Source organism: Elephas maximus, chromosome 6 (genome assembly GCF_024166365.1).
Source record: "Elephas maximus indicus isolate mEleMax1 chromosome 6, mEleMax1 primary haplotype, whole genome shotgun sequence".
Lineage (NCBI taxonomy): Eukaryota > Metazoa > Chordata > Mammalia > Proboscidea > Elephantidae > Elephas > Elephas maximus.
The window spans coordinates 68,507,594-68,523,917 of NC_064824.1; the positions used below are offsets into that span (position 1 = coordinate 68,507,594).

Consider the following 16,324-nt stretch of genomic DNA (forward strand, 5'->3'; position numbering starts at 1 on the left):
CTATTTTATCTGAGATTAGTATTGCCACTCCTGCTTTTTTTTTTTTTTTTTGCTCGATGTATTTTTTTCTATCCTTTGATTTTTAATAAATTTACATCTTTGTTTCTAAGGTGTGTCTCTTATAGATAGCATATTGATGGATCCTGTTTTTTTATCCATTCTGTCACTGTCTGTTTCTTTATGGGAGCATTTAGGCCATTTACACTCAGTGCAATTATGGATAAGCGTGAGTTTATTGCTGTCATTGTGTAGTGCTTTTGCTTTGGTTGCTGACATTTTCTTTGTTCCTCTTATGCTCCTGTGCTGAATTCCTTTTGTTTGTGGATTTGTTTTCATTTCTTTTGTTTTTGTAGATTTTGTTTTTATTGAGAATTTATGTTTTTCTTTTTTAGTTTGTTAACTTTCTTTGTGGTTACCTTGAAATTTACCCTTATCTTCCTAGGTTTGAACAGTCTTATTACTTGGTATTGCCTTGCCTTCCTCTCCATTAGAAAGTTCTGTACCTATACCATTTATTCCCTCTTTTATTGTTCTGATGTTGTTGTCATTTACAGATTAACCTCTCTTTTTCCCTCTTGTAATTTCTTTGGTTTTGGATAGTCCTTGAGAGTTTATTTCCTAGGTTGGTATCTGGCTGGTACAGTCTTGCATCCTAGATTCAGGCTGTGGTCTGCTGTTGTTTGTTCTCAGACCAAAGGATTCCCTTTAATAATTTTTGTAAGTTTGATTTGGTTTTAACATATTCCCTTAACTTCTGTTTATTTGGAAATGTCTTAATTTCACCGTCATATTTGAATGAGAGTTTTGCAGGATATGTTATTCTTGGTTGGCAATTTTTTTCTTTCAAGGTTTTATATATGTCATCCCATTGCCTTCTTGCCTGCATGGTTTCTGTCAATTAATCAGAGCTTAGTCTTATTGTTTCTTTTCTGTATGTGACTTTTTGTTTTTCTCTAGATGCTCTCAGAATTTTTTCTTTGTCTGGTTTTAGTGAGTATGATTATGATATTCCTTGGTTTTTTGGGGGGGAGTCTATCCTATATGGGGTTCGTTGAGCTTCTTGGATGGTCAGCTTTTCATTGTTCATGATATTAGGGAAGTTTTCTGTCAGCAATTCCTCAGTGATCCTTTCTGTGTTTTCCATTTTCTCCCCTTGTTCTGGAACTCTGTTCACTCACAAGTTTTTGCTTTTGATTGTATCCAACGTAATCCTCAGGGTTTCTTCATTCTTTTTTCTAATTTTTTCTCAGAGTTGTAGCCAAGTGTTTGTCTTCAATTTCGCTGTCCCTGTCCTCCATTGTTTCAAACCCACTCCTCAGCCCTTCTATGACACTGTCCATTTCTGAAATCGTGGTGTTTATCTTTTGGATTTCTAATTGTTTTTGCATGATTTCTAGTTGTGAATTTATTTTGACATTTTGATCCTGTATTATTTTCCTGAATTCTTCCATTTTTTGTCTGTATTTCCCATGAATTTATCTGCCTTTTCCATAAATTTGTCTTTTTTTTTTTTTTGCTCATTTTTGTCTGCTTTTTGCTTCAACTCTTGGATTGCTCTGAATATGAGAGATTTGAATTCCCTATCAGGTAGCTCTAGTTTCTTTTCTTTTACTGGAAAGTTGTTTGGTGTTTTATTTCGCTGTTCCTGTCTTCCATCCTGTCTTGCTTCTTTTTTTTTTTTTTACTGTTTTGATATTGTCTGCTGTCTTTGGGACATTCAGTAGTTATTTTCTTTATGTATTGATTGTAGATCTGTTGGTTTCATCCTGCTTTTTTTGTTTTATTTGGTTATGTCTGAGCAGGTGGACTGTGCATTCTTTGTTGTTTACTTGTCTGTGGTCATGATACTTTCTACCTCCTTGTCCGATAGGCAGGGCCAGTCGCTCAGCTATGGTGCATCAGGGCAGGTCCAGCTGATGGGGAGGGGCTGGGATGGGTTGTTTGTGGTATGTACTAGGGTGTACAGGGCTGGCTAGGAATCAGTGCTGGGAAGGTTCTGGTAGGCCATCCCTGTGCTGTTCGTGGGTGTGATGTTCAGTGCACGGTGGATGTAGGCAGGAGGGAGGGAGTAGATTGTGATGTGTGAGCTAATATGGATATGGTGAAGAGGAGAGAGAAACAGGAGCTAAAAACAAAGAAATAAAAAAAAGAGTGCTAAGAGGGCTTCCCATTGGAGTAGAGAGATGAGAAACTGAGAAATGGAGAAAAAAGGGAAAATGAAAAAAAAAAAAAAACTAGATAACAACTTGGAAAGAAAAAAAAAGAAAAGAAAACCCCCCAAGGGTCCCACTGGTACAGCTGCAAAAACTGGGGAAATGGCTTCCAGGCTGCGCAGTATAGCGTGGCTAGAGTGGGTGTAGGTGTCACACAGAGCCAGATATTCAGGAGACAGGAAAAGAAGGTTAGTATAGAGAGACAAGAACTGAGAAATTAAGAAAGACAGATAAGAAGATAGAAAGAAAAAGAAACACCCCAGGATCCCACCTACGTGGCTGCGCAGATTGGGGGAGTGGCTCCAAAGGCACACAGTGTAGCCTGGCTAGAAGGGCCTTCCAAACCACGAAAAGAAAAAGAAAACAAACAAACCACAGAACAAAGCAAAACAAAAAGAAAAAAAACCTCATGGATCCCACCAGTGTGGTGTTGCGGGCCAGGGGAGTGGTTCCCCGGTCAAGCGTTGCTTCACAGCCTTTCAAGAGGAAGCAAAGACGGCATACGGAGCCAGGTGTTTGACAGAAAGGAGGGGGAGGTGGTGGGAGGCATGGAGGAAACCAAAAGGAACGGAAAAAAGCAACGTCAGCAATAGCAAAATGGCACTCAGTGTGTGGGGTGAATCCAAGTGACCTGGGAGTGAAGCAGTTCCCTCCTGCCCAAGAGACTGCAGCTGGGGGGAAGCAGAAAAGGGTGGGAGTTGGTGGGGAGAAGGTAGGGATTAGGAAAGCATATATCACCGGTTACCGGGTGCTGTGTCTCCTGCTGGGAACTTTGTGAAGCTGCTTTCCCATACTCCCTGTCCACCGATCTCTGATGTGGGTGGGGCGAATCCAAGCAGCACAGACGGTACACTTCCTGGCTGGCTGAACCACCACTGCCAGCCAGGAAACGTGGAGGTAGAGCAGTGGGGAGACGATGGGGGGTGGGAAAGTGTGTATCACTGGTTAGTGGGTGCTCTCTCTGCTGCTGGGAGCTCTATGAAGCTGCTTTCCCATGCTCCCTGCCTGCCAGTCTCCAACAGGAGTCCAAAATGGCGAATCCGTGCTGCAGTTAGTTGATAGGGAACCTCCGCATGTATCTTTCCTTGCTCTCTGTGTCCTGTCAGTTTCTTACTCCATCTGGCTGAGTTCTTTATCTCTTTGTTTGACACTTCGGGTTCCAGGACTGATGTTTTGCTTAGTTTTTTATGTCTTTGCAGTGGAGGGACAGCATGGTACTTCTGTCTGTGGCACCATGTTGGCTGGAGGTCCCAATCAACAGACTGTTTTCAGGGTGTTGAATTGTTTCTACAAAACAAAAATATCTTTAAAAAATAAATTTGTCAACTTCTATATTATTTTGCCCTAACTTACCCACATTTTCATAACCACTTCCTTTCGAATTCATTCATCATTTCCCTCTTGGATTCCTCCTCATTATTTGGGCTGCCTCAAGCAATTACTTCCTGAATTTCCACCTAAAGCAAAGGCTTCTAAAGGAAGCCAGGACCCAAGTTTGCTGGCTAAGAATAGGGCTGACCTGTGGCCAGCACCAGCCTTCCCAGAGGCCCAAGAGGCAGTGACTTGGATGCTGCAGGGGAGATAACAGTGTAGCCTGGAAGACCCAGAAATCACAGGATTCTGATCACAGCTTTACCACCCTTTGAACCAGAGGGTAGGATTTAACCAGAGACTGACAGTCTATGAGCTAGTTGCTAGGACTGTGTGATGAAGGAATGACTCATTTTTTTCTGGGGCCCTGACTGTACCACATGGCTGGAGTTGCCTGGAGAAATATCTGTTTAATTGTAAGGTGCATAAAAACTCAACTGAAGAAGTGCCTACAAAGAAAATAAGGAGAAGCGAGAAGGTGATGACTTTGGGACCACAAGTTACAATCCTAGGATACCACAGCTTCGTATTTGCTTCCCCTGCAACCCAGGAATTGGGACCTGCCTTGGCTGCTGCCATGTCCAGCTAAGGGCACGCTTATCTTCAGTCTTCTGCAACTGTCAAATGGCACTGTGCAAGCACAGCTGCCAAAGAAGGGGGAAGTATCAGTAGCAATTATAACAACAAAATAGCCAGTTCAGCCAGCTTGCCCTCAGTTGTCTTCTCCTTGGACGCATTTCTGGTTTCACGGAACCTGTGCCCCATCTTGACTTGCTCCATGATTCTGGCCTGGTTCTCCTTGGTCTTTTTCTTCGTTATCTAGTGCTGCTATAACAGAAATACCACAAGTGGATGGTTTTAACAAAGATAAATTTATTCTCTCACAGTCCAGTAGGCTAGAAGTCCAAATTCAGGGGGCTAGCTCCAGGGGAAGGCTTTCTCTCTGTGTCAGCTCTGGAGGAAGGTCCATGTGGTCAGTCTTCTCTTGGCCTGGGAGCATCTCAATGCAGGAACCTCAGGTCCAAAGGAGGTGCTCTGCTCCAGGCGCTGCTTTCTTGGTGGTATGAGGTCCCCATGTCTCTCTGCTCACTTCTCTTTTATATCTCAAAAGAGATGTGCTTAAAACACTATGTAATTTTGTAGGTCTCATCAGTATAACTGTCACTGATCCATCTTATTAACATCGTAGGGATAGGAGTTACAACACATAGGAAAATCTCATCAAATGACATGATGGACAATCACACAATACTGGGAATCATGGCCTAAGCAAGTTGACACGTATTTTGGGGGGATACAATTAAATCCATGACAGTCCTCTTCCTCCTTATTTTACCCCATTTGCTTAGCATTTTTATATAGCTCCCTCCTCCGTTTTTCCAAGACTGATTCTGCCTATTTTCCCTGACAAGACTCTCTGCTTCTTCCCTCTACCCTTCCCAGCTGTGGCCACTGGTTTGTCCCTCAAACAAGAAGGGCATGAGGATCTAGAATGGACAGGCTTTTGCTACCATGTCACCTTCCCTAAGGACACAACCACTTAATCCTTTTCTATGTACAAATGACCAAGGGATCAGAGATGTAAGGGTAATGTGAAATTGTATCTGCGTTTACAGGTTTCGCTTGGGTCATTTTGGGGTTACAGGGTTACAGGTTGCTGCTCCCTGCCTTAGCAGGGCCCCTCAGTCCGGAGCTTTGGTTTGCACAGGGACTCTCTCTCGTTCCAGTAATAGATAATGCATATTCCTTAACTGCAGAGGGGAGAGCCTGTCCTTTTTGCTCTTAGGTTTTATCTTTTTGCTTTAAACCATCCTGTACTTTTTCTCTAGTCAGCTTCTTCACCTTCTTTGAGTCTTCTCTGGATGAGAAAATTTGATTCTTTTCTATGCCCAAGTTTCCTCCTCAGCCTCAAACTCCAGGAAATGCAATATTCTTCCCTTTCTGTTGTTTACCTGGGCTTACCTGATCTTACTCGGGACCTTCAATGCTGACAGCTTTGTCTAAAGATCAGACTGACCCGCTTATATTTCTAGCTGTGCATCTGGGTCTCCCCCCGCCCCCGCTCCCCCGGATCTCAGACAAGATGGCATGTCCTGTAGCCATGCAGTCTCTTGCTGACTTTGCCACACAGAATCTCCTCCCATGACCCACTTCTAAAGGAGACTGAGCTTCCTGTCCTAAAACCCTACATCCTATCTTCTCATGGCCTTTTTTCTTTTGGCAAACACTGTTTTCTAATTGATAACTGTAGACCTGCCTCACTGAGAAATGTGCCCCTGGTTCATACTTACTTGTTTTGGGTTAATAACCTACTTCCCCACCCCAGGTGTGATGTTAGCATACAATTTCTGTTCTTACCAGTGAGATTTTAAAACACCATTGAAAGTAACTTCATAAATACTGAAATGCAGTTAAGTATCCCATCCAATGGGGAGATGATGTTTCACATTTAAAACAGCATATGCAATGTCAAGTTTCTCAGTCTGCCTTCTTTTGAGGCATTAGTCATCTTGGGGGAAAATGCCTGTGTATGTCATATTCCTGTCTTCCAGGGTGGAAATTTCCTTCCAGGATAGAGCTTCATGGTCTCCAGTATTGAACTTATAATTAGTTCATTCTCTGGAGGATTTTCTCCTCTTGATGTAGAGGCCTCTTTGTCAGTCAGACTTCTGTTAGATGATGATAGGAACCGCAGGGCAGCTCAGTGCATCACGGGACAGGGAAATGTTTGCCGAGATCAAAAACGTTTAGTCTCTACCAACAAGAGCACTTAAAAATCCATGTAGCAAGCCCACAAGAAAACAGCAGAACGTATAAAAGGCTGAATACTTAAAAAAAAAGTGATGACAGATACAGATCCTGAGTTTTGATCTAGTTTTGTCTCAATGTGTAGGATAAGATTGTTCACCCTCATGCTTTTCTCAGCAAATTCACCAGTATTTTGAGTTTTTGCCTTTTCAGCTGCTTTTTTCCAAGTGTGTTTTATTCATTGGTAAATATTTGTCCATGACTTTTGATAAATACCTCCCCCTTGCAGGCATCTGATTTTTTTGGTTATGAAATGGCTGTGTCTTGACAGCGTTATCATATGGGAAACAGAGAGTATGCAGGAGCTGCCAGCTCCAGAGAGCCCAACGCAGAAGCCTGACCTTGCTTCTTGCTAAGAAATGTCTCTTTTTTGCCTGCTTCTGGCGGAAGCCAGGCAGGGAGATTGCAGCAAATGGCTGCAACAACCTGTGTCTAATGTGGTGACACTAATGAATTCTGAGAATTAATCTTCAGCCAAGAAAAGCATGATGGAAAGTACTAGAATTTCAAATTAAGTAATGGATTGACTTCCTTCAGGCTGGAATTTGTTTCCTTTTATTCTTCTGGTGTACTTTTCAATCATATTCAAACCACCCACCATTGCTTGGTAAATTCAGAGTCTTTAACATACATCTCTTGGTTATTTAAATTTTTTTACTCTTTGGTTTTTTCTCTTAGTACAGAGACAACCACACCTTAATCCAGATTTTAAAAAATGATTTTAAAAATCTGGAAATGAAAGAATGAATTACCTACAACTTTGGAAAAAAAGTCATATCCCTTAATTTAGTACTTACTCGATTTATTTTTTCCAAAGGAAAAGACTTCGAGATCCAACCAGTTGCTGTTGAGTGTGTGTAACCCCTTGTGTGTCAGAGTAGAACTCTGCTCATAGGGTTTTCATCAGCTGATTTTTTTTGGAAGTAGATTGCCAAGCCTTTCTTCTGAGGCACCTCTGGGTACACATAATCCTCCAGCCCTTTAGTTAGCAGCTGAATGTGTTAACTGTTTGCACCACTCAGGGACTCCAGAATTGAGATCAGGGAATATAGTTCCCCAGTTGGGGACACTGTGTCTACCTCTGAAACAACAGCCTACAGGTAGGTGTCTCAGATGTGCTGACAACATTGGCTGAGAGGAGAACTCTGCTACCCATTCTGAAAACATAGTACTGCTTTCTTACAACAGAGCTCTCAAGGATGCCATTTGTAGGAGCGCTGGTCCCGTAACACAAAAAAGAAGGGTCTGTGGTCAAGTAAGTTTGGAAACATGGACTTAAACAAAATTGAACTGTTTTCTTTACCCCAGTGCTTCTAAGAAACTTTAATATGCTCATATGCATTATAAAACTCCAAGCTTACTTGGTTTGGAGAATGACCAATATTTCCCAAACTTCTCTGACCAGGAAAGTACCTTTTTTTTTTTCCAGTGGAATGTCTTACATGTCTAGTGTTTGACCCAACTCACCTCCCAAACTCACCTGTCACTGGTGGGCATCCGTTTCTTATACAGAGTTCAGCACTTTATGCCTCGTCTTGTAAAAGCCACCCAATCCCCGGCTGGGGAGAAATACTCTGCGTCTGGAATTTGCGATTCCTGGTTTATTAAGCAATCCTGAAATGAATAAGCAGAGCTTTTGGTTTCACATGTTTGTTATCCCAATCAGGTTAGAGGAATCTATTTTGCTTTTAAAAAGAACATGGAGGCTGCCAGGAGTTCTAAGGATCTCAGCAATCAATTCCATCTTCATCTATTAAATCCCTGCCTGGAAAGAGTAAAATGGAAATGATGAGCTGACAAACTTAAGCAGTACGAGTTTTGGGCACCAAATTCCAAAGTCTTCAGCAATAAAAGAATATACCGGAGTTAAAGTTGGTAAAGCAAATAATTGCTTCTGAATATTCAGAGGAGGCAGTTTAGGAGTTGAAGATGGGTGTTCTGGTGGCCTCCTGAGTAGCTGTCTACACAGCTTGCCTAGTCCTTCTTCTTGAATCACTGATGGGGTTCCCCAACCTTGAAATGCCCTCGACCTCTTCTCCTGCAGTTTAGTGCCAAAACTTCCCTCAAAACCTAGCTCAATTCTTACAAGCTCCAGGAAGCCTTCCCTGGCTAGAACATCTCTCTCTTCTTCTACCCCAGTGTTATTCTGCACGTTGTGTCTCTGTGCTCTCATTAGCGACACAGAGCGGAGTAGGAAGGGTTCTCCTGATGAAGTCAGGGATTGGCCTCCTTACTATCAGCATGTTACCTCAGTTTCCTCACATTTTAGAAGAAGGGGTTAGAATAGAAAATATCAATCCCTGTACCTCCGAAACCCTGTGCTTTTGTGTTTTCGTTTCTTATCCTAAATATATAAACGAACACTAGCTTTTGCTGTTTTCTATGTTTCTCTTGTCCTTCTGCCTTTCCAATTAGACTGTGGACCCTTGAGGAAAAAGGCCATCAGTTTTTATTAATTTGTGTATTTTGGTTGAATATTATCCTGTGCAATAAATGTTTGCCGAGTAAATGAAATGATATGATACCAATACCCTGGTAATACAGTAACGTGTGAATTTTAGCCACATCTTCGTGTATTTGCTCCTAAGGTAGAATGATATCTTTATTTCCTCTATCAGTAAAATAATAATTCAATTTTGGTCTGGATCCCCATGAGAAAAAGTTTAAAAGAATATTTTAGAACAAGGCTGTACTCTGAAGGTCTTTGTGCCCTTCTAAAAATCTTCCAGTGCAGTCGGATAGGTCACAACTCTACTTAGCATTCTTCCCATACACATTTAGTTTCAGTTTTGCTGATCCTACAGCCTGAATTCATCCCACTCAGTATTACTGAGAGAACTAAAAGATCCTCTTGACCTTTGCTTCTGGAGAGTGGATTGCCCACCATCTTCATTTTTTTAATCTTCAAGAGACAACAGATTCACTTGTGAGTTCTTTGTCTGATTGTCTCCCTTTATAAATTAGACCCCACTTCTTACCCCTTCTGTGGTCTAGAGAGATGCTGTTTCCAGAAAAACAAATGATCGTGCAACCTTGTTGGCAGCCTTGCTTCCCTGCTGGATGCTAACATTGTGAAACAAGATAGAACACCTTTAATTGCATCCCAAGATTCCAGTAGAGGCCTACTTTCATAAAGCCGGGGTATGAGTTTCCTGATCTCTCTCAAACTGTACCCAGGGAACTTTAATTACTGAAGTACCAGAAGGGCCTTGTTTTCAGGCCTAACCTGGAACACTGTTCCAGGTCACCTATGCCGAGGAGGAAAGTAGAGGCACTTTCAGCCCATGTTCCCATTCACATTCTCTGAATTTTTCATTAGTTGCCGCACCTCCCACTTTCAGCCTCAGCCCTATGAACTTACTCATTTGAAGTGTTCACACTGGTTACCAGGTGGTTGAGGGTTGTCCCAGACCTCTTGGTTTTCTTCCTTTTTCACCGAGCATTACTAGTAGTCAGATGAAGCTCTAGCAGTTAATGCTACTAGAGCAGAGAGAAAGTAATAATAATAATAATAAAATAAAGAAAAGAAAAAAGAGTGTGCGGGGTGGGAAAAATATTCCATGGGGAAACTTATTAAGAAATCTGTCTCCCGATATCTGAGGAAATACTTCAGTAAGGTATGTTTATGTGGTGTTGAAGGACAGACTTAATGTCATCTGCCCCAGATCATTGGGCAGGCTTAGATGTAGGACTCAGTGGTTCCTGAAATCCCGTCCTACACATCCCCTTCTGCGCCTGGAAGGTGTGCAAAACCACCATGTTCATCTTCAGTAGGAGCTCTCAGAGGGCTTGGACTGGTTTTATTTTAAGAGCTTTTGTACGTTATTCCCGAGGCTGGGAGTAGGGGCCATGCGCCTGTTTTACTGAAGATAAAACTACCTTTTAGGTTCCTTTTTTTCAGGTGCTTTAGAAAACATGGTTATTAGCATTTACTTTCCTTTGGTGGGCACATACACAGATGAATATACATGGACTCTAGGGCAGATTACAGATGTAAGGACAGTAACGCAGTGTTTAAGTGTGTGCACTTCTTATTTTTGGTAAGAAAAATAATAGATTAGACAAAAGGCCCCTGAACCTATAAAAGTCAAATGATTGATTTCTTCCCAAGGCCAAGCAGGGGTTACATTTATTGTCCTACAGGCAGCAGAATGGATATAATCTAGGTTCTGTCTGTTTTTCTAGCTGAAAGCTCCAGTTTCAATAGATAGAGAATCCTTGGAATCAATTCTAAAGCAGGCTGACTGGGAAATATACCGAATTATCTTCTCAGGACTAGAAGGTGTGGGAAATGAAAGTGGTTTAGAGTGAAAAACTGCATAGGTTAAAGCTTTATGTAAACCCATGGTTGAAGATTGTTTAAGGAACTCTGCTTAAATACCCAGAAAAGATACTCAAGGTGAGGCTGAAATTTTTTCATTTGTCAGTGCGTTTCATTATGTGAACTCTGTTAAGTTTTAGATTTGCTGGCATGTTACTCTTGGGAAAACTGGAAATTTATTTCATGTAGTGGGCAGAATGGTATCCCATATTTATCCTAAGCCACCAATGTGAGCTCAAGACTAATTGCTTATAAGGGCGGATGTTGAAATTTCTTCCCCTGCCAAAGGCTTAAATAGAATGAAAATGCAGTGGTAATTGGAGGGATAGTCATCAGATTCAGTTTCACTAGAAATTTCCTTGTGTCAAAATGATCTTTAATAACACAGAGCAGATAGCAAAATGTATTAAACCATTGTTTCCTTCGAAAAGGGCTTTGAATCTGAAACAGAAAGTGGTTACACCGGTGCTGTTTCAACCAATTAACCGCAGAGGAGTTTAAATGCAACCTGATTTTTGCCATTTTCAATGGGCTTTTTGTTCTCTATGTGCATAATTCTATTCCAGTTCATCTGAATTATACTGCAGTCACTTCCCTGTTCTGAGGTTTTTATGCTTCTTTAGAAGACATTAGAAATCAAGGTATTCAGCTTTCTCTGGGTGGTTTTCTTTATGATTGGTTTCTTCCCTCGTAAGCTCTAGATACATGTTCCCCAAATAATGAAACATTTCATATTTTAGGTTTTAATTGAGGGGATAATATTTAATTCTATTTATTTCTAAAATAAATAGACTAATCAGCTTTATTCCACCGAAAATATTTATCTGTAATGGAAATTCAGCCAGAAAGTTCAGTCTGACCAGTCTTCCCCCCCGCCCCCCCCCCCAGTGTTTGGAGTACCTCAAATTAAATTAGTGATAAAAACTGATCCTGTGTTCAATATTTACTTAAAACAGAATAGAAAAAATGTCTAGTGTTTTAATTAATTCAGTGAATAGTTATCTTTTTCTCTTTTGCAGTACATATTAATAAAGAAAGGACTGTGTAGGTTACTGATTTAGAAATGAGCTTTCTTGCCTCCTCTCACATTTACAGAAGGGATGTCTAAGACTATACTTTGGATTGTTTGTTGATTTTTCAAACAGGTGTCTCATTAAGGATTTTGAAAAGCGGCCTTCCGTTGCACATCTCCTCAACCACCCGTTTATTAAAGGAGCCCACGGAAAGGTTTTGCTTCTGCAAAAACAGCTGGCCAAGGTCCTCCATGACCAGAAGCGTCTAAACCCTGTTGTTAAAACCAGGTACCGTACTCAGCATCTTCCTGCTGCTTCTGTTTATAAAAACAGCATGTCCTATGTTTTGATTTGCCCAGAATATTACTGCTAATCATCACATCCCTGCATTTTTGAGAGTTCCATTTTCGTTACGTTAAGTACTCCATGCCTAGTGGATGAGAGCAAGAGAGTGTCAGACACAGGCTGCCGATTTGTGCTTATATAGCTAATTTCTCTCCACCGTGGTGAAATCTCCCTCAGCCCTCTCTAGTTAAAAACAACAAACATATACGTTTGTATTGAATATAAATGTGAATTTATTTCCAATAGAGGTTACTATAGGAGAGCAGTCACAGCTGAGACTGCTTGAATGGTCTTCACTTGGCCATTGCAGACTGGAGAACAGAAATGTAGGTTGTAAAGGGATTTTGGAAACATTCAGAGTTAAATACTGAAGGTGTTTTTTTCTAATGTGCTCTGATACAGCTTCGACATTCATTAAAAATTCCTTAAAGGCAATTTAGTGTTTTTAAATGATCCCCATCCTCAAATATTGTCTTTGCTATCTTTTTAAAGCAACTGAGATTTGCCATTTTAAGGATAGAGGGTTTTTTTTGTTGTTTTTTTTTTTACTAAATAAATGTTTATTTTCAGTGGTAATTGCTTAAAACAGTATTCTGTGGTGGTCTAGAAGAAATAGATCTTTGATTCCTGTCCAGAGGGTGGCAGAATTTCTCTTTAAAAAATCTTTTTAATGTAAATAAACCTGCTTCCCCTGCTCAGCAATTATTTGGTTTTATAAAACTGGCCAGGCTGCAGATAAGCTCCAGTTCATTATTATTGAAAGAACATTTGAAATACCAGAGGTGAAGAAAATAAAATACCAGAATTCACAAGTTCTGGAATTATTCATGTATTCTGCAGGAAACTATTTACAAATCAAAAAGCCAAATATTGGTGGGCGTCAGAACTCTTGGGGCTTGGAGAGGTAGTTTCAAGGTGACTACATCTTGCTGATTCCCTACCTCCAACCAACTTCCTTTTTTGGATAGCTTTTACCACTGCCATGTCTATGGCTTGCCTATGTAGGGTAGAGAAATGCAGAGAAATTCTTGTGACTTGATACCGTTTTTGAAGCTGTAGGAGCTTGTATTTAAGCCCCAGGAACTGCAATTCCTTTTCCTCCCTGCTTTTGTTACTAAACCTACCCCCTGCTCTCACTACCGCCTCCCCCCCACCCCCACCCCCCGCCGCAAGCATCACCACCAAAGAATAAAGTAAAATATACACCAAATAAAATACAAACACCCCATTCAAATGATGCAGATCATATCAGGCGTCTCCTCCCCCTCTCTCTGCTCTCAGGTCTGCGATGGAATCATTCCTCAGACTTAGTTTGCAAAGTTACCCAGCCTTTGACATTTACTTGACTTTGCCTAGATTCTCCTTTTAAAAATCTTTGTCCTTTTACCGTAGAAAATCACGACTCTGACTCCAGGCTCTCTCGCTCCTCTATTTTTGTTAACTCCTTTGATGTCACACACTTCCTATGGTGGCAGAGGCTTCTCACAGGGTCTTTGTCATCTTCACTTTCACTTAGCAGTTTGTGGTTCTTTGAACAGTCATAAAAAAAAAAGAAATACAACCTCACAAATAGGTATCAAAACTTTAAGCAGCCACATCCTTTAGGATGTGGGGAAGTTAATTCCGAAGGAAACACAGCACGTCATTGACTCTTAAACTCCCACCGACTGTTACTTCCTCTTAGCAACTGACCAGGAGTTGGTTACGGAGATGTTTTTTAAGCTCATCAGGAAAAATTTTCAGAAAGAGCAGACATCAAATATCATTTGATGCCGGTAACTCAATGTATTTAAAGTTTGAGGTTTCCAAGTTAAGGTTGAATAAAAAATGAAGAAAATTGAAGTGAGGGCATCAATGAGTGAGGCCAATACAACTCATTGCTTTTCTGTATAATTATGGTCACCCAGCAGGCGGTACGCTGCAGTGGTTAAAGCCACTGGCTCTTCCAGGTTTGAATTCCAGCTCAGCCACTTATTGGACAAGTTATTTAACCTTTCTGTGCCTTAGTTTCTTCATCAACGAAATGGAGATATTTTGAGGGTTAAGTTAGTCAATACACATAAAATGCCTAGAATAGTTCTTGATACAGAGTTAACCCTCAAAAAATGTCAGCAAGCAGTGGAAGTATCCATGCATGGTCTATTAAGAGCTGTCCAGTTCTTTTTAACACTAACTGCCTTTTGGCCTTAATCTGTGCAAATTCATCTGTATTTGCTTACTGTACAATATCATGATAATAAACAGCACTGAGGTACCGGTGAATGTAAAAAATATCAATTTCTGTTATTCCAAATGTAATTTATTCATGTATTCATCCAAGAGACATTTATATGCATGTATGTGTTGGGCCCTATGCTGAACACAGGGACTACAAAGGCAAATCAGATACAGTTCCTGATAAAGAGCTAGTAGTCGATTGTGTGATACAGTCAAAGAATCAGATGAGAGTAGCTCCGTATGAAAAGTGCTTGGATAAAGGAATGCCTGGGATAAAAGAGCACCTGGGAAAGCCACCGAAACAACCTGGGGCTGGGATGGCTGAGGAAGGCCCCCTAGAGCTGTTGGGAAGGCAGTGCTTGAACTGCCCTGAAGAGCAAATAGAAGATAGTTGGGAAAGGGGGGTATTCTAGGTGGAGGGGGCAGAATGAGCAAAGGACAAAGGCACAGAGGCTGGAGAGAGCTTGGGGAATTTCCTGAACAAGTAGTTGGCATGGCTGGAGAGTGACTTGGGACAGATGGGATGGAGAGACAAGGGTTGGCAGGAGCCTGATAATGATAGGCCTGAGGAGCTTGGATTTGTTCCTTAGGCACTAGGGAGCCTCTGAAGGGTTTCAAGCAGGGGAGTGTCCCAGGAAGGTTATTCTGATTGCAATGTAGAGAAAGGAATGGAGGGGGCAAGGCTGGAGGCAGAGATGTGAGTGAGCCAATCATGACAATTTACAAATGGTGAAAGATATTAAGAGAATCCTATTGTCCATGTATAATTGCCTCCATGAACAGCCGCCTCTTTTGCCTTGAGACCGGAAGAACTGAATGGTGCCTGGCTTAAATCTTTACTGAACGTTTTTTCTGTAGAAGAATCCTGATTGTAAACTGGGTGGGGAGGGGGGTGTGAGGGGGGGGTGGGGGAGTAGGATGTGGAGCAGAACTTCAAGTTTTCATGGAATCCAGACTCTCCGGAGCCACTGAAGTTGAAATATTCCCCAAAACTGTTGCCCTGAGGAAATCGTTAAATCTTAAACCGAAAATATCCCCGGAAATCATCTTTAGACCAAACAGTAGTTTAGTTTAATTAGAAAAGAATGTCAGCCTTGAACTTTTGTGTTCTTGCAAAGAATTATATGTGATCAAATTGATAAGAGCAATTCAAAAGTTAGATGAGAAACTTAGGGGACAGTGAGTTTTTGTTAATGATGATAAAACAATTCAGAAAAGGATATGGAGAAAGGTGGCACAACTTGAAAAATGTAACCAGTGTCACTACACTTTTCGTGTAGAAACTGTTGAATTGTTGTATGTTTTGCTGTGTACAGCTTCACAAAAAAAAAAAAAAAAAAGGTAATGGTATTGACAGGACGTAGTTGTAAATTGGTTGAGGGAGATTAGGGAAAAAGGTAAGTGTTTCAGGACCTACCCAAATTGGCTGCCTCGCTGCCCTGGTTCACACTGCAGTGAAACCAGGGCTTCGAACCAGTTCACTATGGTTTAAACCCCTGCTGAGAATTTGCCTTTCCACCCCAGATATTCTGAATCAGAATCTACATTTTAACAAGATTCCCAGGGCATTCTTATGTATAATAAATTTTGAGAACCACTGCTCTACTAGTGATTCTCAGGATTGGTCCCTAACCAGCAGCATTAGCATCGCCTGGGAACTTGTTAGAAACACAAATTCTTAGCAGGGGTTCAAACCAAATGAACTGGCTCGAAGCCCTGAATGAAATAGAAGTTGCACTGAGACAGGGACTAGTCGAAAGTCTCTACTCTCCCTTCATTACGTATTAAATGCAATGCCAAGTGATTCTAGGTATTACAGAAAGCTTCTAGCTTTCTGCCTAGAGTTTTTCAATGATCCAAATAGTGCTGGACTCCCAGCTAGAGCAAATTGTTTAGTTATAAGAAATGATGCAAAGGAATGATACCTATAATCTACAGGGAAAACTGCCTTGCCATCTTTGCAAAGACAGGGAATGTTTGTCACTTTTAGTACTTTCCCCAGGGGAGAAAGAAGTCTGTAGTGTGAGAGGGTTGCA

At 41.2% G+C, this 16,324-nt stretch overlaps 1 protein-coding gene across 1 annotated transcript in view; it reads left to right on the forward strand.

The window, feature by feature from the left end:
• MYO3B (myosin IIIB) overlaps window positions 1-16,324 on the forward strand; it is a 575,113-nt gene that overhangs the window by 200,407 nt on the left and 358,382 nt on the right. Inside the window, 1 exon segment of the mRNA XM_049887401.1 lies at window positions 11,859-12,014. Coding sequence (XP_049743358.1) covers window positions 11,859-12,014 — 156 coding nt within the window.